The sequence below is a fragment of the Mytilus galloprovincialis genome, chromosome 12 (assembly GCF_965363235.1).
Source record: "Mytilus galloprovincialis chromosome 12, xbMytGall1.hap1.1, whole genome shotgun sequence".
Lineage (NCBI taxonomy): Eukaryota > Metazoa > Mollusca > Bivalvia > Mytilida > Mytilidae > Mytilus > Mytilus galloprovincialis.
In genome coordinates, this window is record NC_134849.1 from 25440292 (window position 1) to 25461921 (window position 21630).

General features: G+C 32.6%; 1 protein-coding gene and 1 long non-coding RNA gene across 12 annotated transcripts in view; one reads left to right on the forward strand and one right to left on the reverse strand.

Moving 5' to 3' along the window:
* The first annotated feature begins 10270 nt into the window (after window positions 1-10270).
* Window positions 10271-12942, forward strand: LOC143055016 (uncharacterized). The gene is made up of 2 exons (XR_012971910.1): window positions 10271-11240; window positions 12349-12942. It is a non-coding gene; the product is annotated as an uncharacterized LOC143055016 (long non-coding RNA).
* Window positions 12943-13073: 131 nt separating this feature from the next.
* The window catches only part of LOC143055014 (protein argonaute-2-like), a 49348-nt gene continuing 40791 nt past the window's right edge, over window positions 13074-21630 (reverse strand). For all 11 annotated transcript variants that reach the window (XM_076228146.1, XM_076228145.1, XM_076228144.1 and 8 more), the window contains 4 exons: window positions 20138-20332; window positions 17939-18175; window positions 16561-16760; window positions 13074-13816 (listed from right to left, as the gene is read on the reverse strand). In XM_076228146.1, coding sequence (XP_076084261.1) covers window positions 13708-13816; window positions 16561-16760; window positions 17939-18175; window positions 20138-20332 — 741 coding nt within the window. In that variant the 3' untranslated portion in view covers window positions 13074-13707. The remainder of the gene's footprint in view (window positions 13817-16560; window positions 16761-17938; window positions 18176-20137; window positions 20333-21630) is intronic.

Here is a 21630-nt window from a genome sequence, read left to right on the forward strand (position 1 = left end):
ATATAGTTACCCATTACTTATAGTTTAAGAAAAATAGACCAAAACACAAAAACTTAACACTGTGCAATGAACCGTGAAAATGAGGTCACCGTCAAATAAAACCTGCGCGACTGACATAAAGATCATAAAATATTTCCATACACCAAATATAGTTGACCTATGGCATACAGTATTAGATAAAAAGACCAAAACTCAAAAACTTAACTTTGACCACTGAACCATGAAAATGAGGTCAAGGTCAGATGACATCTGCCCGCTAGATATGAACACCTTACAATCATTCCATACAACAAATATAGTAGACCTATTGCATATAGTATGAGAAAAACAGACCAAAACACAAAAATTTAACTATAACCACTGAACCATGAAAATGAGGTCAAGGTCAGATGACACCTGCCAGTTGGACATGTACACCTTACAGTCCTTCCATACACCGAATATACTAGCCCTATTGCTTATAGTATCTGAGATATGGACTTGACCACCAAAACTTAACCTTGATCACTGATCCATGAAATGAGGTCGAGGTCAAGTGAAAACTGTCTGACAGACATGAGGACCTTGCAAGGTACGCACATACCAAATATAGTTATCCTATTACTTAAAATAAGAGAGAATTCAACATTACAAAAAATTTGAACTTTTTTTTCAAGTGGTCACTGAACCATGAATATGAGGTCAAGGACATTGGACATGTGACTGACGGAAACTTCATAACATGAAGCATCTATATACAAAGTATGAAGCATCCAGGTCTTCCACCTTCTGAAATATAAAGCTTTTAAGAAGTGAGCTAACACCGCCGCCGTAGCCGCCGTAGCCGCCGCCGCCGCCGGATCACTATCCCTATGTCGAGCTTTCTGCAACAAAAGTTGCAGGCTCGACAAAAATGAGGTCAAGGTCAGATGACACCTGCCAGCTAGACATGTACACCTTACAATCCTTCCATACACCAAATATAGAAGACCTATTGCATATTTTAGTATAAGAAAAACAGACCAAAACATAAAATCTTAACAATAACCACTGAACCATGAAAATGAGGTCAAGGTCAGATGACACCTGCCAGCTAGACATGTACACCTTACAATCCTTCCATACACCAAATAGAGAAGACCTATTGCATATAGTATAAGAAAAACAGACCAAAACACAAAAACTTAACAATAACCACTGAACCATGAAAATGAGGTCAAGGTCAGATGACACATGCCAGGTAGACATGTACACCTTACAATCCTTCCATACACCAAATATAGAAGACCTATTGCATATAGTATAAGAAAAACAGACCAAAACACAAAAACTTAACAATAACCACTGAACCATGAAAATGAGGTCAAGGTCAGATGACACCTGCCAGTTGGACATGTACACCTTACAGTCCTTCCATACACCGAATATACAAGACCTATAGCTTATAGTATCTGAGATATGGACTTGACCACCAAAACTTAACCTTGTTCACTGATCCATGAAATGAGGTCGAGGTCAAGTGAAAACTGTCTGACGGGCATGAGGACCTTGCAACGTACGCACATACCAAATATAGTTATCCTATTACTTATAATAAGAGAGAATTTAACATTACAAAAAATTTTAACTTTTTTTTCAAGTAGTCACTGAACCATGAAAATGAGGTCAAGGACATTGGACATGTGACTGACAGAAACTTCGTAACATGACGCATCTATATACAAAGTATGAAGCATCCAGGACTTCCACCTTCTAAAATATAAAGTTTTTAAGAAGTTAGCTAACACCGCCGCCACCGCCGCCGTAGCCGCCGGATCACTATCCCTATGTCAAGCTTTCTGCAACAAAAGTTGCAGGCTCGACAAAAATGACGATAATGTTGAATGGCTTTTTCACATTCAAAAAGCAAATTAATCAAAGCCTTAAAGGCTGTAAAAGCAATTGCTGTTATGTTAATGTTTGGGGACTTTTATTTTTCATCCACATATATATAATAATTAAACCTGACATGAGTGTTGTCTAGTTAGAAGTAAGAAGGTTTTAACTTTATATAAATAAAAGACTTTAGAAGAAAGTCATTTTTAATATGTTTTAAATTTCACAAGGAGACAACACGTTTACCAGGCTAAAGTTGGGGTCAAATATACATGTGCTGAAACATATAACTCAACAAGAATGTGTCCATAGTACACGAATGCCCCACTCGCACTATGATTTTCTATGTTCAGTGGACCGTGAAATTGGGGTCAAAACTTTAATTTGGAATTAAAATTAGAAAGATCATATCATGGGGAACATGTGTACTAAGTTTCAAGTTGATTGGACTTCAACTTCTTCAAAAACTACCTTGACCAAAAACTTTAACCTGAAGCGGACGGAAAAACGGACGAACGACGGCACAGACCAGAAAACATACTATCGTAGGTGGGGCATAAAAAGAAATCATCATGGATTATCCCCTGGTAGTGTTTGTAACTGGGCAATAATTTCCTTTATTGATTTAATTTTAACAATTTTCATTATTAATTTATATTTAACCATTAACACAAATGATTAAGTTAAAACATTTCAACTTTCCAGACACAAATGTTAAAAAACGGGAAATAAATAAAATATCTTACAAAACATGTAAAGAATAAATGTATATTTCAGCTTAATAAAAATATTTTCATAATGGTACTTTGTCATCATTTTTAAAACTAAGTTCCAAACATTATTGCTCAGTTGATATGTGTCCATCTGATGTGGTACGAGCACAGGCACTTGTTTCTATCCAAAATAGTTTTATATGGATAGTCGACCTTCCTATGGATAGCAACAAGTGCATGTGGGTACGAGATAACTATAATTCTCATGCAATCCCGAAAAGGGGGGTCATCACAGACAAACATGACATTAAATCGGTATCACTGAACTAGTATATATATTGTTTAGGGGCCAGCTGAAGGACGCCTCCGGGTGCGGAAATTTTTCGCTGCATTGAAGATATGCTGGTGACCTTCTGCTGTTGTATGTTTTTCTATGGTCGGGTTGTTGTCTCTTTGACATATTCCCCATTTCCATTCTCAATTTTATTATACGAACAAGAACAAACAGCTCTACGTTGCTTTGATATTTATCAATTTTCAGGAAACATTGCGAAAAATGATCTTCAATATTTCGAAAACATGTGAAATAAAATTGCTAACACGGTGGACCGTCGAGTGTCAACAAACGTAGTAGACTTGTTCACTGAAAAGACGAGGATAATGGTTTCATCTGACATTTGTTATGCATACCAAGTTTTGATCATGATATTTAAAAAGACGTACTTTTTTTCAATCTATGTAACTAGAAAATTCCAAATTGAAATATCTCTTCATCTGGACCGACTTGGCATCTACTACGTTTGGACGGGTCCATTTCTTTAGTAAGGTGATCGATAAATATTGCGGAGTTTTGACAGAAAAGGAAAACGAACTTATTGTTATGTGTTTTCAACAAGGGTTTCGTTCCGCTAAATTATTTGCGCAAACAAAGTTTGTCTATTTTTAGATTACAGGTAATCATTTGACACTACGCATTAACCTGTGTAGTGATTTTGATTTTACGATAAATGTATGAATGAACGATAATTTTATGAATGAACAAGAGCACCTGACCTCTTAAAGATACACAAATTAAACATATAAAGCCGTATTTAATAGGAGATAATTCAGTTAAATTTTCAATACTAAATCAACAACTGAAATGAATCCATATTTTGTTGAAACAGCGTACGAACGGCGGAAAACGGAATCACCGTTATAAAAATGTACCTTTTTTCACTCGGACTTCTATGTTATTTGATAGTCAAACGGTTGACCCTTTAAATACAAAAATACATCTACAAGAACATATTCTGAAACTTCTTAAATCCACTAACGTTTTTTTTAAAGTTTCAAGCTATGTATTGCATTAGAAAACATACATAGGTGTTAAAGAATGACAGACCAGGAGCCTGTTTAACAAAATACTATGGCTTGATCTGGGCGGAGTCTCTGATCTGGGTCACAAAGATGGCCATACGCGATGGCATAAAAGCAATTGCTTTAATCAAAGCCTTAAAGGCTGTAAAAGCAATTGCTGTCATGTTAATGTTTGGGGACTTATATATAATAATTAAACCTGACATGAGTGTTGTCTAGTTAGAAGTAAGAAGGTTTTAACTTTATATAAATAAAAGACTTTAGCAGAAAGTCATTTTTAATATGTTTTATATTTCACAAGGAGAAAACACGTTTACCAGGCTAAAGTTGGGGTCAAATATACATGTGCTGAAACATAGAACTCAAAAAGAAATCATCATGGATTATCCCCTGGTAGTGTTTGTAACTGGGCAATAATTTCCTTTATTGATTTAATTTTAACAATTTTCATTATTAATTTATATTTAACCATTAACACAAATGATTAAGTTAAAACATTTCAACTTTCCAGACGCAAATGTTAAAAAAACGGGAAAGAAATAAAATATCTTACAAGACATAAACATGTAAAGAATAAATGTATATTTCAGCTTAATAAAAATATTTTCATAATGGTACTTTGTCATCATTTTTAAAACTAAGTTCCAAACATTATTGCTCAGTTGATATACATGTATGTCCTTCTGTTGCGGTACGAGCACAGGCACTTGTTTCTATCCAAAATAGTTTTATATGGATAGTCGACCTTCCTATGGATAGAAACAAGTGCATGTGGGTACGAGATAACTATAATTATCATGCAATCCCGAAAAGGGGGGTCATCACAGACAAACATGACATTAAATCGTTATCACTGAACTAGTATATGTATTGTTTAGGGCCAGTTGAAGGACGCCTCCGGGTGCGGGAATTTTTCGCTGCATTGAAGACCTGTTGGTGACATTCTGCTGTTGTATGTTTTTCTATGGTCGGGTTGTTGTCTCTTTGACACATTCCCCATTTCCATTCTCCATTCTCAATTTTATTATACGAACAAGAACAAACAGCTCTACGTTGCTTTGACATTTATCAATTTTCAGGAAACATTGCGAAAAATGATCTTCAATATTTCGAAAACATGTGAAATAAAATTGCTAACACGGTGGACCGTCGAGTGTCAACAAACGTAGTAGACTTGTTCACTGAAAAGACGAGGATAATGGTTTCATCTGACATTTGTTATGCATACCCAGTTTTGATCATGATATTTAAAAAGACGTACTTTTTTTCAATCTATGCAACTAGAAAATTCCAAATTGAAATATCTCTTCATCTGGACCGACTTGGCATCTACTACGTTTGGACGGGTCTATTTCATTAGTAAGGTGATCGATAAATATTACGGAGTTTTGACAGAAAAGGAAAACGAACTTATTGTTATGTGTTTTCAACAAGGGTTTCGTTCCGCTAAATTATTTGCGCAAACAAAGTTTGTCTATTTTTAGATTACAGGTAATCATTTGACACTACGCATTAACCTGTGTAGTGATTTTGATTTTACGATAAATGTATGAATGAACGATAATTTTATGAATGAACAAGAGCACCTGACCTCTTAAAGAAACACAAATTAAACATATAAAACCGTATTTAATAGGAGATAATTCAGTTAAATTTTCAATACTAAATCAACAACTGAAATGAATCCATATTTTGTTGAAACATCGTACGAACGGCGGAAAACGGAATCGCAGTTATAAAAATGTACTTTTTTTCACTCGGACTTCTATGTTATTTGATAGTCAAACGGTTGACCCTTTAAATACAAAAATACATCTACAAGAACATATTCTGAAACTTCTTAAATCCACTAACGTTTTTTTAAAGTTTCAAGCTATGTATTGCATTAGAAAACATACATAGGTGTTAAAGAATGACAGACCAGGAGCCTGTTTAACAAAATACTATGGCTTGATATGGGCGGAGTCTCTGATCTAAGTCACAAAGATGGCCATACGCGATAGCATAAAAGCAATTGCTTTCAAAACAAAGGCAAATTCATACGTAATATACACTTTATTAAATTAAAATACTATAGACTCTGTAAAAAGCAACAGGTACCACAAATATACATACAAAGGTGGAGCAGGTCTAACGGGGGTTTATCATAGACTTGTCAAAAATAATGTGCAAGTCTCATTACAATGGTGGTGGTGGCATGTGACACAATTAAAAATGGTTGCATAATATGTCGTCATTCACAAGGTCAAAGGTCATGATAGTTATCAGGAATGTTAAATATTTAGAACTGCTGCTTTAATACCCTTCAAGCTCTTCCAAAAACTTACTTCAACAATGAGTGACCTCGATAATTATAATCTATTTGTTTCTTTATTATATATCTCCACACAAATAAACAGTTGAAACTTAGAAGATAGTTGCCTTATAAAATGAAGATTTGGAACCAATTTATCCCTATTCTACAGCAGTTATATTTTTAGTTGATGGTAGTATTCACTATATTTATCTAATTACGAATCAATTTGATTTTTTTTTTTTTTTTAAAACTGGATTGTATTCCAGTTTGTTACATACCATAAATTGTTGGTGTGCTGCACAATAAATGAATTGAATTTGATCCATGAGCAAACTATTTAACGATTGATGTAATGTTATGAATGCTTCATGAAAAATTCGTTAAACCTTTAAGAGGTTAAATTAAAATTTAAAGAATCCAGTCCAACCAATCATATAACGGCTAGCAGTTTTGTTTATTTGACTTTTAACCCTTTCAGGCCATTTGTAGGGAATAACCTTACAAAGAGTTTGTTCAACATTCTGAATGCCATACACTCCTTGAATTCTTTACATGACTATATGCAGCAACTAGAATTCTATTTATTATCTACTTTTATGACAATTGAACTTTAAGCTATTACTCTGAAACCGAACTTTGTTCTCATATTTTGTTGTTTTTGATTTTATTGAAGTTGATCTTTACAGCTTGTTGTTCATCATATTAGCATTGATGATGATGTAAAAAAAAAGTCTTTGTATTTTGCAGTGAATCTTCTCTTCACATTGATCAGGAAACATGTGATTAATTATTTTATTACATCTATGACCCAGAAAATGTCCTTTTCAATATCAGGTTACAACATGGGCCTTAATTTTTGTAACAGGAATACCTTTACCAACTTATCCTTTCAATCAATAACTACATACATTAAGTCAATACCTACATGTTGAAAAATTGATATTAAAACTTATAATTTCCAAGTTATTTCCAAATCTGAAAATCATTCAATATTTAATTATCTCAATCAATTTGGTGGGAGCCATAATAAGACCCTTCTATTGTTTATAAAACAAAAGTAAAGTCCTAACTACTTTTTAATCAAGATAGTTACAAATAATTAGAAATCATAAAACAAGGTATTTTGTTTTTTGTAAACATAAGTTTTGCTGCCTAATTTTGTGTGTTGGTCCTTTTAAATAAGATTTTTTTAGCAACAAACATCCAAATTTCAATCTGGTTATTTTTAGATTTCATATTTTAAAGCACAACAATTTTTTCATTGATAATTAAGATACAAATTTTAATCATAAATCATTAGTCGTGTACAATGCAGCTAGCTGCTATAAAAAGATATGTTTACCGACTAAATAGAGAATTTCATTGATATATTTTATATAGTCATTTACTCCATTATTTACTCTGTTAGAGTGGTCAAAAATAAAATGTTCACAAGAAATTTTTGTGTTAAAAGCATTCACTCAAACATTCAATTACCCTTTTAGATTATTCTGAAATGTTTTTGATGATAAGATATGGTTGGGATATGACTATTTTCTGCAGACTAGAGTTTGGTGTTTTGAGATTACATAACAGATCTTTAACCATCAGATTCAATTCATGTCATTATGATCATAAGAAACCTAAATCAAGCATACACTTTTCAAGACTTAATTTTAAACAGATCCACAAAGTAATCTTAATAAAATCAGTACAATATATGCACTTTTCTTTAGTAAACATGGTTTGTTTTCACCTCCAAAATTTAATAAATGCATATTGGTATATGAAATTTATCGGTTACGATTTTGAGATTTATTTTCTGTTATTGGTAATTCCAGAAAGAATTGCAATGAAGCTAAAGTACTTTTCACATTTCCATTTGCGGAAGATCTAACCTGGATTATTTTATATCAAATTCTATAAATACTGCACGCTAAAAACTTGTGCCGCTAAACCCCAAAACATTTTTTTTCTGAAATAGTCCCTATTTTATTTCCACCAAACTCTGTCTGATGAGATTCAATGCTGGCAAGTTTTGACACTGCTAGAGGAGGAAGCCTTACTATGGCAGCATGCATAATGCAAACTTTACAGGTCTAAAGGTCACATATATTCAGTCGTTAAAAATCTTTGGAAATCATGTCAATTCATGAACATAAATACACAAAAAATCCATTTTGATAAAGAGCATGATACTATATAATATTCATGATAAATAAAATCAATATTATTAAAAATTACTCCATTGTTTTGTTTATTTTCACATAAAAAATTACTGTTTGGTACCCTTCATAATATTATTTGTTTACACACTTTAATCATTATGGAAAATATAATGAAATTTGATTATTATATACAAATACATTTATACAAAGCACCCACACAATAACATTAAATAAAACAAATATATAAAATATGCAAATCAATAGTCCTGTAGACTTGTCTTCATGCTATTGCAACCATGGAAACTCTGAAATGGTGTGATTGGTCTAAGATATGTCACATGACATGATATGTACCAATCAGATTGGACCATGGAGTTGCATGTGACAAGTTCACAAAATACCACAATTAATTACCACATTATTTTATGCTGAACAGAAAGGTTGTCATAGTTATAGCCAGCAATCTTTAATGGGACTTCCTCTGATATACTTTAGGATTTCTAATCAAACAGAATATCATGGATTATTGAAGTTCAACTTCTGATCAAAATTTGAATAGAAATTAATATTTGCGAAGAAGATTGCCTTATCTATAGACTGAAACCTTCTGCATAAACAAACTCATATGCAGGGTTTGTGAATTACTCTATCAATCAGTGAATAATTCTACCAATCTTCAAATATTGAAACAATGGGGTTAAACATGAAGAAATGTGTCAAACTTTCTGTTCAGCAGACCCTGGAATCTCAACCATGACAACAAGACTAGTTAACATTGTATCATCTTACATTATCTTAAGGGATGGTTGGTGGAATGAAACAACAAAAACATCACACATTATTTAGTGACTTAAAAAAAACATTATTGTCATGATAAATATTTAATTTGTAAGTTTTTTGCTTTTTTCATGTTTGAGCAATTTTTCTTGTTCATAACCTTGTCATGCCAGGATTTTCATGAATTTGTCAAAGTTCAATAGTAGAAAATTTTTTTCAAACATAATTTCATATATCACTCCATTATATGTGAATAAATTTTGAAGAAAAAACATTTGTCATATTTTACTCAAAAGTTAATTTATCACAATTGAAGTCTAAAAATTATTAAAACAACCATGTAAAATTAAAAAGTTTTACATCCCTTAAAATCATGATTGCATTTTAATCACAGCCATCAAATCAAAAGATTGAATTTCTTAAAACACTGGAATGCAGCTGACCTTGTATCATGACTAGACAAAAAAAAAAAACATCTCCATATATGGCACTTAAGATTATTTTTTCACCAATCAGATTATCTGTACCATTCAACTTTTTTCAAGTCATGCAAGTAAACCAATCAAAAACCTATGTATAATTTTCTTTGGTGATTAGACAAGCTGAGTTTGTATGCTTTTAATTTGCAATGAAAAATAATATCAGAACATTTTACATTTTAAGTCCTGAACAAACAAAACATAAGTACTATAAATTTTAATCTCAGTAAATTTGATGATATGATATTTTTTTGCAATATGACCTGTAAAAAATATGAATGATCGTCTGCCATTATTCAACTATTATTGCTGATAAGAACAGGTTACTTGGCTTTATAGATTGATTTGGTGTAAATTAAGGCTTGGTAAATATTGGGCTGCTTCTAATGAATTTGGAAATTTTTGATGATTTATAATAATTCTGCAATTTATACATGCATAACTATTTTCTATATACAAAAATTGAACATTGAGGCTCATTGGTGATACTTGCAATTCTAAGTAACTCTTGTTTTTCTTTAAACACACACAAGTTTCCTGATAAGTCAGTTATCAAACTTTTTGTCAATTCCAACTTCTATTAAATATAATTACAAATTCTGTATTCTAATCAAATTCTTTCTGTTTCTATATGCATGACAAAATCTGAATGATTCAAGGCACAATCTACAAGATGGAAGACATCTTTGAAACCTTATAATGACTTTTTCAAAGCATGATTTTTTTTTAGGTTGTATGAATGACAATGTAATGCATGAAGAATGCTGGATTTTCCTAACCGCTCAAATACATATTTAATTGTGAATTGATTTTTCACTGTTTCTGATACAATCTTTGAGCCTCAATGTACAATCTCCAGAGAAAATTTAGCGGGACTACAAAATGATTGGATAAAGGAAGACATACCTCCCCTGCTGGTGGTTAAATATTTGGTGGATAAAAGAATAACGACAAGAGGTGGGACTAAAGAACTAAATATATCTAAAAAAAAAAAAAAAAAAAAAACAGAATCCAATAAATGATTTAAGCAGGAAGAAATTGTCCACAGTTTTATACTTTTATGGTTAAGACAACATGGTGGTAACATAATAACATTTAGAAACTTTTACTTTTGTTTAGTTAAAGAAATGTTTTATATTTATCATAGAAGTTAATTTGGTGTATTTTAGGGGGGGGAGACTAAAAAATATTGATAAATGTTAAACACCACATATTGGTTATACAAGTTGAAAACATAAAAAACATTCAACAAAAAGATCAAAGTGGGGATAACTGTGAACTAATTTTTATAAGCTCAGTAAAAAGCAATTTTTTAATTTTTTTTTTTTACTTTTCATAGAGATTGGAAGATTTCTTAAAAGACAAAAGTAGAAAGGATAAAATCTAAAAAAAAAAAAATTATGTTCAATGAATAATAATTTCCACAAATATGAAAGGAATGATTAAAATACTCTGATATGAATTCTCCATACAAACCTATAAGTCTTGTAAAAATAATTGTTAGTTTTACAAAATTTCTTCAATTTTTAATTGCAAATTTTTGCATGTAATCCAAGAATTTAAAAAAAAAAATTTATTCTAATTTTAGTTTTAATTTTCCCAAATTACTTAACTGGTATAACAAGAGTGCACATGCTGAAATGTCTCGCCTTCTATACTAATCATTGATATTATGTTGATAGTCTTAAGTATAAATCTAAGCTTTATTACAACTGTCACATAAACTTTACATTAACCAAGATAACTAAACAAAGACCAATGAACCTTGAAAAAGAGGTCCAGGTCAGATGAACCATGCCAGGCAGACAGGTACAGCTAACAATGCTTCTATACAACATATATAGTTGACACATTACTTATAGTTTAAGAAAAATAGACCAAAACACAAAAACTTAACACTGTGCAATGAACCGTGAAAATGAGGTCACGGTTAAATAAAACCTGCTCGACTGACATAAAGATCATAAAATATTTCCATACACCAAATATAGTTGACCTATGGCATATAGCATTAGATAAAAAGACCAAAACTCAAAAACTTAACTTTGACCACTGAACCATGAAAATGAGGTCAAGGTCACATGACATCTGCCCGCTAGACATGTACACTTAACAATCATTCCATACAACAAATATAGTAGACCTATTGCATATGGTATGAGAAAAAGAGACCAAAACACAAAAATTTAACTATAACCACTGAACCATGAAAATGAGGTCAAGGTCAGATGACACCTGCCAGTTGGACATGTACACCTTACAGTCCTTCCATACACCGAATATACTAGCCCTATTGCTTATAGTATCTGAGATATGGACTTGACCACCAAAACTTAACCTTGTTCACTGATCCATGAAATGAGGTCGAGGTCAAGTGAAAACTGTCTGACGGGCATGAGGACCTTGCAAGGTACGCACACATCAAATATAGTTATCCTATTACTTATAATAAGAGAGAATTCAACATTACAAAAAATTTGAACTTTTTTTTCAAGTGGTCACTGAACCATGAAAATGAGGTCAAGGACATTGGACATGTGACTGACGGAAACTTCGTAACATGAAGCATCTATATACAAAGTATGAAGCATCCAGGTCTTCCAACTTCTAAAATATAAAGCTTTTAAGAAGTGAGCTAACACCGCCGCCGTTGCCGCCGCCGTAGCCGCCGCCGCCGCCGGATCACTATCCCTATGTCGAGCTTTCTGCAACAAAAGTTGCAGGCTCGACAAAAACCAAAACTTGAATTCATATTGCAACCTATTTACTATTTCAAACAAGTTTGTGTAAAGACAAACATCAATTTTTTTCTACTGAAAAAAATTCACAACAGAGTTACTATATTGAAACTAAAGTACAACAAAAATTTAAATTTTAAACAAAAAAGTCAAAGGTCAATGTCAAAGGTCAATAAACTAACAATTATCTTTTTCTTACCAGTATATACAAATATATAAAATTACCACAATGATCAATCAAGATAATACATCACTATTGCTGTTTATATCAATTTTGTTAATTACAGCACCATGATATAATTAACTCAAAATTATATTTCTCAAAATCAAATATTTAAATGGTGACGAAAAATCATTTTCTAACCTTATATATGATCTCATTTTGAACCAAATTAAAAGTTAATAATTTCAAAAAGTACCCCAGCGATGTTGAAAAAAAATCTGAAGTTCATTATTTCATGATCACATCAAAAGACAAAGAAAATCTGTCTTACAGGCAAATTTAACCTGAGGCACAAGAAAATTCTATCAACGTAATAATTTCAATACACGATTTTAAAATTTGATTCCAGGCAAAAAGTTTAACAAAATTACAACTTCAAGAAAAAGTTTAAAATCATTTCTACATTGTAATTATAATAACATTAGGTTTCCTCTAGACCATGAAGATACAACAAACACATGTTGTCGTGTCTTAATCTTACTCAATGATTAAATAAAAGATAAAATATAACGGGTGATTCGGTCATTATACAGACTAACATTTTCCTTAGCTAACATTTCTTTCTTTCTCAAGAAGTAATTTTTTCCATAAATTTTTATTAGAACTGTCAACTAAGAAATAATGAAATACTGCAATAAAATCAATAAATAATTTAATAATTACAGTCAACCTTCGTTCTCTTCCTCTAAATTTATCACTTTTGTTTTCTCTTCAAAATGATAAAAACTGTGATAAAATTGTCAAAAGTAAGGAAATCAAAATGGATGCAAAAATTGACAAAATTAGAGGAATTCTACATACAACTTACAAAGAGGCTCAACCTTATATAGAAATAACATATGCACAAAATAAAATACTATATACATTCCCGGCCTTATATATGAATAACGCTAACAATATCCAACAATTAAGAGCATTTGTTCATAGGATGACAATTTCCAAAATGGCTTAGCTCCCTTTTTTGACACATAAATATAATGTGTTTATGAAAATTTTCAAAATGGCATAGTTCCCATGTTTGACACATAATTATAATGTATTTAAGCACTTGTGTTGAACAATGATTCTACAACTGGGTTTGAGATCGAAATGCCCTGTGAAAACTTTGGATCTTTCTTGTTCTAGGCAAAGTACATGACTTTTGTGGTGTCTGGATGAACCGTGACTGCTCTTGCCATTGCAGATGGTGTTCTGTCTTCACTGTTATCAGAATGACGACTGCCTTCACCGCTACAATAAACAAATGAAAAGATATTTCATTTCCTAAACTTTGTGACAATAACCTATTAAAGTAACCTATAGGTGTAATACCACCAAATCATGGTACGTCACATCCGGTTGTATACGAAAGTAGGTCTAAAAAAATATTCCCTTGAATTTGACAGTTGTAGGTAATTAATCCTACATTTTACTGCAGTAAAAACATTTCTGTATCATAAACATATGTCTTGGGTATTTCAAAACACCATTATTTTTTATTTGGGATTTGTATAGAAAATTTTGTAATCTTGAGGTTACATGGTGACTAAACCTTGTACACAGATAAAATAAGGGGAGACATTTGATTGGTTAACTTCCAATGATGGTTATTTTCTTATATGCAATGAAAAGTTATGTGAATTTTTTTCTATAGTACTGGACAGGATAAAACTTTACTCATGCCAAGTATTTCTTTATTTGAAACAAAGATAAATTCTGCACATTTTTTTGAAAAGTGCAAATTTAACAAAGACTAATAGGGGAAAATCAATGGTGGTATTACACCTATAACTTGATTTTCTCACCCAAATATTTCCAGAATAAACAAGAAGGTGTCCCAAAGTACACGGATGCATCATCTGCACTATCATTTTCTATGTTCAGTGGACAATGAAAAACGGATAAAATCTCTAATTTGGCATTAAAATTAAAAAGATCAAATAATATGGGAACATGTTTACTAAGTTTCAAGTAGATTGGACTTCAACTTCATCAAAAACTACCTCAACCAAAAACTTTAACCTGAAGCGGACAGATGGACAGATGAATGAACGTTGACCAGAAAAAATAAATGGGGCATAAAGTGGGGCATAATTTAAATTTTTTTTTTTATTGAAATTGCATTACAGAAAACAAAAATCCAATAAATTCTTGATGCACAGAAGAAAATCTTCAACTTTATTCCCACTGCATACCAAGACCTGAATCCTAATTGTAGCAATTCCAATAGTTCTGAAGACTACATTTGAAAGGAAATTTCTATATGTTAATTTGTTGGTTGGAGTTTACTGCCACTTTCAGGGCTCTTGATTTTATCAAGGTGGCCATTTCTTGTTAGTCGAGTTAGCTCGAGTAAATGTAGAAAACATGGTTCAGGGAAAAAAATGAACGGTCGCCCAGTCGCCAATGGCGACCAGAAATTGACCTGGGCGATCTTTTTACTCAGTTGTGGTAGCCCAGGTGGCGAATTGAAAACAAGTTTTTGACTGACTGAAATCCGCCATTTACCGTGACTCCAAGTACTGACTACTTCACGGACAAAAATTTAAATTCAAAAAGAAAAATCTTTTTAAAATGTATTACATCATTATTCAAAGTCATGTCGCGATAAATAAGGATGTCAAATCAGTGTTTACCTGTGACTAAATATAGTTCACATTAATTCAGGTCACCGATTGGTCGTCTATTTAAAGTCGGAATGTATCGTATGCTTGCAAGGATAACAAAAGAGGTGTTCCGATGGTCATTAACAATTAACAATATGAAGCAATCACAATTTTGGCTACAAGAAAGCGAAGAAAGTCAGGGAAGATGACAATAGCATGTCATGAAGTAATATCAGTCAAATAAAAGAAAGTATGATATACATGTATATAATGCTGTTAAGAATCTGGAAAACAGTACCTTTTGTAGTTACATTTTTAAAACCCACGTGGTGTACAGAGAATGAAGGTCAAAAACGAAAGTAGAGTATTGTCGACCACAATAAATAACATTTATAGTTAAAAATGATTTATGTTCCTTACTAACTGAACAGTTTACAAAAAAAAAAGAAAATCAGAGAAGATATCAAGTTCATGACAACGCTTTTGGAATACGTGAAATAGTCTAGAAAAAAGGGGGGTCATTTGTTTACAAATGTACGTAGTTTAATACGCAAAATGAATCGACCAAGATATTTAATAAATTAGATTATTATAGAAATAAAATGAAATATTTCATCTATCATCTACATGTATTCCAGAACAGAGAATTCTTTAGTTGTCTTTAAAAGATATGTAAAAAATCTTGTTCACAGGGCATGAAGATTCCCATTTTGCAAATGATTTTTTTTTAATGAAATTTAATTGAAGTCAACAACAAAGATAAGAAAAAAATAACTTTTTCCACGGCATCTTAATCACCTCCAGGTATACTCAGAATGCAGGATTTTGAGTCTAAAATTTCAAAATTTTCTTGGGGGGGGATGCCCCCAAACCCCCCTAGGAAGTTCAGCCCGCTTTGCGGGCTTCACCGGTGATAGTTAAATTATGTGGGCTACTGACTTTTTGTCTGGGCTAACTGATTTTCAAGTCTAGTAGCCCAGGTGGCTAATTTGGTTAATTTGGACCCCTGTGGTTCAGGAAAACTTGCAATGCTGTCAATTGAGATAAAAGTAATCTCCCCACATTAAGGTTTGACAGTAGACTAATTGTTTTACGTTGTCATTTCAGGGCCTTTTATAGCTGACTATGCGGTATGTGCTTTGCTCATTGTTGAAGGCCGTACAGTGACCTATAGTTGTTAATTTGTGTCATTTTGGTCTCATGTGGAGAGTTGTCTCATTGTAATCATACCACATCTCCTTTTCTATACTTATAGTATTCAACCACTGTGAAGAGACCACTAAATTATTGAAATCCAAGGTGAAGAGTTGGTACTTACACCAGTCAAACAGGGGAATAACATATTACATCCTTCAGCAACAAATGGACACAAAAACATCAATGCCTTACCTATCGTGTTCTTTCTCGACTAGATGATAACGTGCTCTGAAGGCCACAAGATGTGCATAATAAGCAGGTGCTGGAATGGACACACTCCTTGTACATCTAACATAAGTGTGACATAACTGATAAGTTAACATCTGAAGTTCATCTGCATTGAACCTGTTGTCATCCCACAATACATGGTAATGTGAAGGTCGACTGGTACCCTGTTACGTAGAAAGAATAAAATTGTGTACCAGTAATTCAACTGTAATTCAAATGTTGTATAGAATCAATACAATACAGTTGTACCTAACTGAGTTTGCTTAAAGTTGCAGTAAACATACATGTTACACCACTGTCAAAAGTTAGGGGAGAGCTTGTGCTTAAAAACTAGTTTACCGCCCTGTCACATTCTGTATGTGACTGTCCCATGACAGGAGCATTTTATTCAGTGGTTGTCATTTATTGCTGTACATTATATTTGTTTTTCGTTTATTATATTGTACATTAATTTGGCTGTTATTTTCTACTTTAAATTGTTTTACATTTGTCATTTCAATGCATATTATAGCTGACTATGCTGTATGGATTTTGATTACTGTTTAAGGTCATATGATTACCAATAGCTGTTAATTTTAATTTGTCTCTTATGGATAATAGTCTAATTGGCAATTTGACATCTTATTTTTATATGGCCCCCAGGAATAGAAATTTAACTTAAACTAATGATCAGAAAGAAAAGAGTAGAGAAATGTTAAAACTGATTTTAGATGGCTATTTTAGAGACATAGAAACCAAGAACGAAAATAAATTATATTTTCTGTAAATTTATTTCCTAGACAGCTGTAGTTTAAATCATCACAATTTGCCAGTTTATGCAGCAGTCATTTGTTTTATCTACTTTTCCAAAGAAGTGACTTTTAATCCACAACATATCAACACAATTGCTGTTTTCTACATAAGGAAAGCAAGTGTTACTCATTTTAAGATTATATTTTTCCTTTCTAAACAGAGGAATTGTATCTGGTGATTGTGACAATGGACAGTGATGTGGAAAAAAATCATTTTTGCAGCATCACAGATTATGAACTTGGAGAGTGTACTAAGTGTGAAAGGATTACAGCTAATTTCCTACAGCTTGTAGAGTAAAACTTTGGTTGGCTTGCTTGTTTTGTTTGTATAAATGTCAATTCAAGCTTTGTAATTAAAATTGTCATCTTCAAACAGTATAAATAGACATAGGTAAACCTGTATATATCATATTTAAATTTAATTGGAGGTTATCCCAATATAATTGTACAATATACAAACAAAGCAGGCAAGCTAACCAAAGTCTTGCTCTACATGCATTAGGAAATAAGCTGTAAATACCATGAATCTCTCATTTTGTTTGAAACTTTACCTGGATTCCAGCATGACTACATAAGTAGAAGTCAAACTCTGTAGGATGTGTGATGCCTACATCCACAGTGGTACCGGCTGGAATGTTCCCACTTCGTCCAATCTGATCCTTCCTGTCGGCACAGAACAATCTAGTGTGATGTCTCTTCTGTACAACGATGAAGGTAATACCAGGCTGGTAGCCCATCTCAAGCTTCATACAGGCTTCTCTCACAGCTCGTAACTCGTGGTACAGCACCTGAAGAGGAAACACATTTTGTAGTTCAATGTCAAATATCAAATGTAGAATTCAACACATTTTGATGCTAATACCAGGAAATAACTAAGGTTATTTTTTGCTTTTTTGCAACATTAATGATATAACTAGATATCATTGAGATGGGAGCCATCTCTGTGGGCCCCGCTGTCAATAACGTGGGGTAAATAAGTTGTATGGATAATCTGATATGAAGCATTATTTGAAGTTATTACATAGTCTCATGTGTGATTTTGATCTAAGATTTTAAGTTAAAACTGATAAATATTCTCATCTTACTTTCATAGTATAATAGTGATATGACTGCATGATGTGAACTCATTGATTACTACTCTAAGGTGACTTCTGGATATATGGATTGATGTTTGAACAATATGTTTAAAGGTGCTGCCCAATTGATATTTGTCACATATTTTTAGAATTATGCCTTCAATATATTATGACCCACCAAGTATAAAGTATGAAATATTAATGGTTCTCGAGAGGTAGAACGGACACATTTTGTTAAGAACAACGAACAGATGGACAGACCGACAGACCGATCTTAGACCTAGGATGCATACATTATGACACATTCTCTTGTGTTGGTTAATATATATGTTAAGTTGAAAATGTTTGTCAGGTATAAAGTATGAAATAATAACAGCTGTCCTCTCAAAATATAATGTAGATCAAATTTGTTAGCGATGGACAGACCAACAGACCTTTGACCTAGGAAGTGGTACATATATCATGACACACCCTCTGGTGTTGGTTAAAATAGATGTCAAGTATAATATTTGAAATCATAACGGTTTTCAAGATATAGAGCGGACACAATCTTCACCACAGGACACAGGGTTGTCAACTGAAACCAAAGTTTTTTTGACGTTGACCTTTGACCTAGGAAGTTGTACATACATCATGACACGCCCTCTGGTGGTGGTTAAAATGTATGACAAGTATATACTTTGAAATCATAACGATTATCTAGATATGGAGCGGACACGATCTTCACCACAGGACACAGGATTGTCAACTCGAAACCAAAGTTTTTGACCTTGACCTTTGACCTAGGAAGTTGTACATACATCATGACACACCCTCTGGTGGTTGTTAAAATGGATGTCAAGTATAAACTTTGAAATCATAATGGTTATCTAGATATGGAGCGGACACGATCTTCACCACAGGACACGGGGTTGTCAACTGAAACCAAAGTTTTTGACCTTGACCTTTGACCTAGGAAGTTGTACATACAACATGACACACCCTCTGGTGTTGGTTAATAATCATGTTAAGTATTAAGTATGAAATCATAACGGTTCTCTAGATATGGAGCGGACACGAAAGTGTTACGGACGGACGGACGGACGGACAGACGGACGGACAGACTGATCACTATAGGGCGACCCGCCGTCGGCGGGGCCCTAATTATTATACTTTTCAAAAACAAACAATGATACAACCTGAACATATATTAAACTGACCTCATACCCACTCCATTACTGGTAGATATGTTCAAGTCCTTGTTATGGTATATTTTAGAAAATCCCAAAATTCAGTAAATTTCAAAATAAAATATTTGAAAAATGAAATTAGGTAATAATACACAGTCTCTGAAATCTTAAATGAAATATAATCACTCATTTAGCATACAAAGAATGGACATACAGTCACAGATTTAGCTAATAAAGTGTGGTCACACAAAACTGAACATATACAATAATAACTATATAGTCCTTGCTTAGTATGGCGGGTCTACAGATAGTGTAAATTCAGAAATTATTGTGATGTTTTTATTATTGCGAAAAAATTCAACAGGGTTAAAATCACAATATTTTTTTATATGAATTAAACTCAATATGGCAAAAATTAAAATCATATTTTGTCTTAAATAACAAAATCGCAATTATAAATGAAGGTAATAATTTCTGAATTTACAGTAACATGACAGTGCCTTACTTGTTGAAATTGTCCTTCACTGACGCCATCTCTGTAAAAGATAATTCTCGTTGGTTTGAATCTGGTTGCCTTGTAAAACTGTATGAGCAATTCTCTAACCATGGAAGACAACTCTTGGATAATTTCCTGTCTATGTTGCTGAACACGGACGGTGGCTGAGTATCGACTAGGATGGGCATCCATACTACCCACAACCTACAAATATAGTAAATTTAGGGAGTTATCATGTAACACTGGATTATAAGTTGCCAAGAAGTAAAAACAAAATTTCTTATCCTGTGTGGGACCAATAAATTATGAATCATTACCAAATAGTGCCTAATTAAGCTTTTATATAGATATAAGATGTGGTATAGGTGTTAATGAGACAACTCTCTATCCTAGTCACAATTTGTAAAAGAAAAAACATTCTTTTTATTTTTATAAAAAAAAGAATAGCAGAGTGCTTGGAAAACTGAATGGTTTACAGTTTAAGAAAAACTAGGATTTCAAAAAGGATTTTTGAATCCTCCAACTCAGCGCTAACACCCATTGGAATCAATATTTTGAAATTTCAGTACACCACTTACTCTATTTTCTATTTTTCTTAAAGGATTTTCGTTCTAATTTGCAGTGCAAACAGGTCTTAATACAACTTCTGTTAGAAATCCAACCAAAACAAGAGGCTCTCAAGAGTCTAAATTGCTCACTGTATTTCAGAAGAGACGATTTTTAAATGTTTAAATTTAAACTTGATAAACAAATTGTGTAGAATTGTCTTCAAGGGCAATAACTCCTGAAGGGTTCAATTGACAATTTTGGTCATGTTAACTTTTTTGTAGATCTTAATTTGCTGATCATTTTGCTGTTTATAGTTTATATCTATCTATAATGATATTCAAAATAATAACGTAAAACTGCAAAATTTCATTTAAACTACCAATTCAGTGGCAGCAACCCAACAATGGGTTGTTCTATTGGTCTGAAAATTTCAGGGCTGATATATTTTCACCTATTGAACAATTACACCCTGTGACAGATTTGCTCTTAAAGCTTTAGTTTTTGAGATAAAAGCCAAACCAGATGCTCCGCAGGGCGCAGCTTTATACGACCGCAGAGGTTGAAACCTGAACAGTTGGGGCAAGTATGGACACAACATTCAAGCTGGATTCAGCTCTAAATTTGGATTGTGATTAAATAGTTGACACAGCATAGGTTTCTGACACCAAATGAATGTGGTCTAATAAACTTAAAATTTGATTTTTGCCTTTGAGCAATTCACTATGCTGTTGAATATTAATCCTTTCAAAAAAATGTTGGAAGAAATTTTCTTTTTATTTATGAAATCTGAAATGAGAAAAATTGAACAATACTGTGCAATTGAAGATTTCTTGCTATTGTGCAATACTGTGCAATTGAACATTTCTTGCTATTGCACAATACTGTGCAATTGAACATTTCTTGCTATTGCTGAATACTGTGCAATTGAAAATTTCTTGCTATTGCACAATACT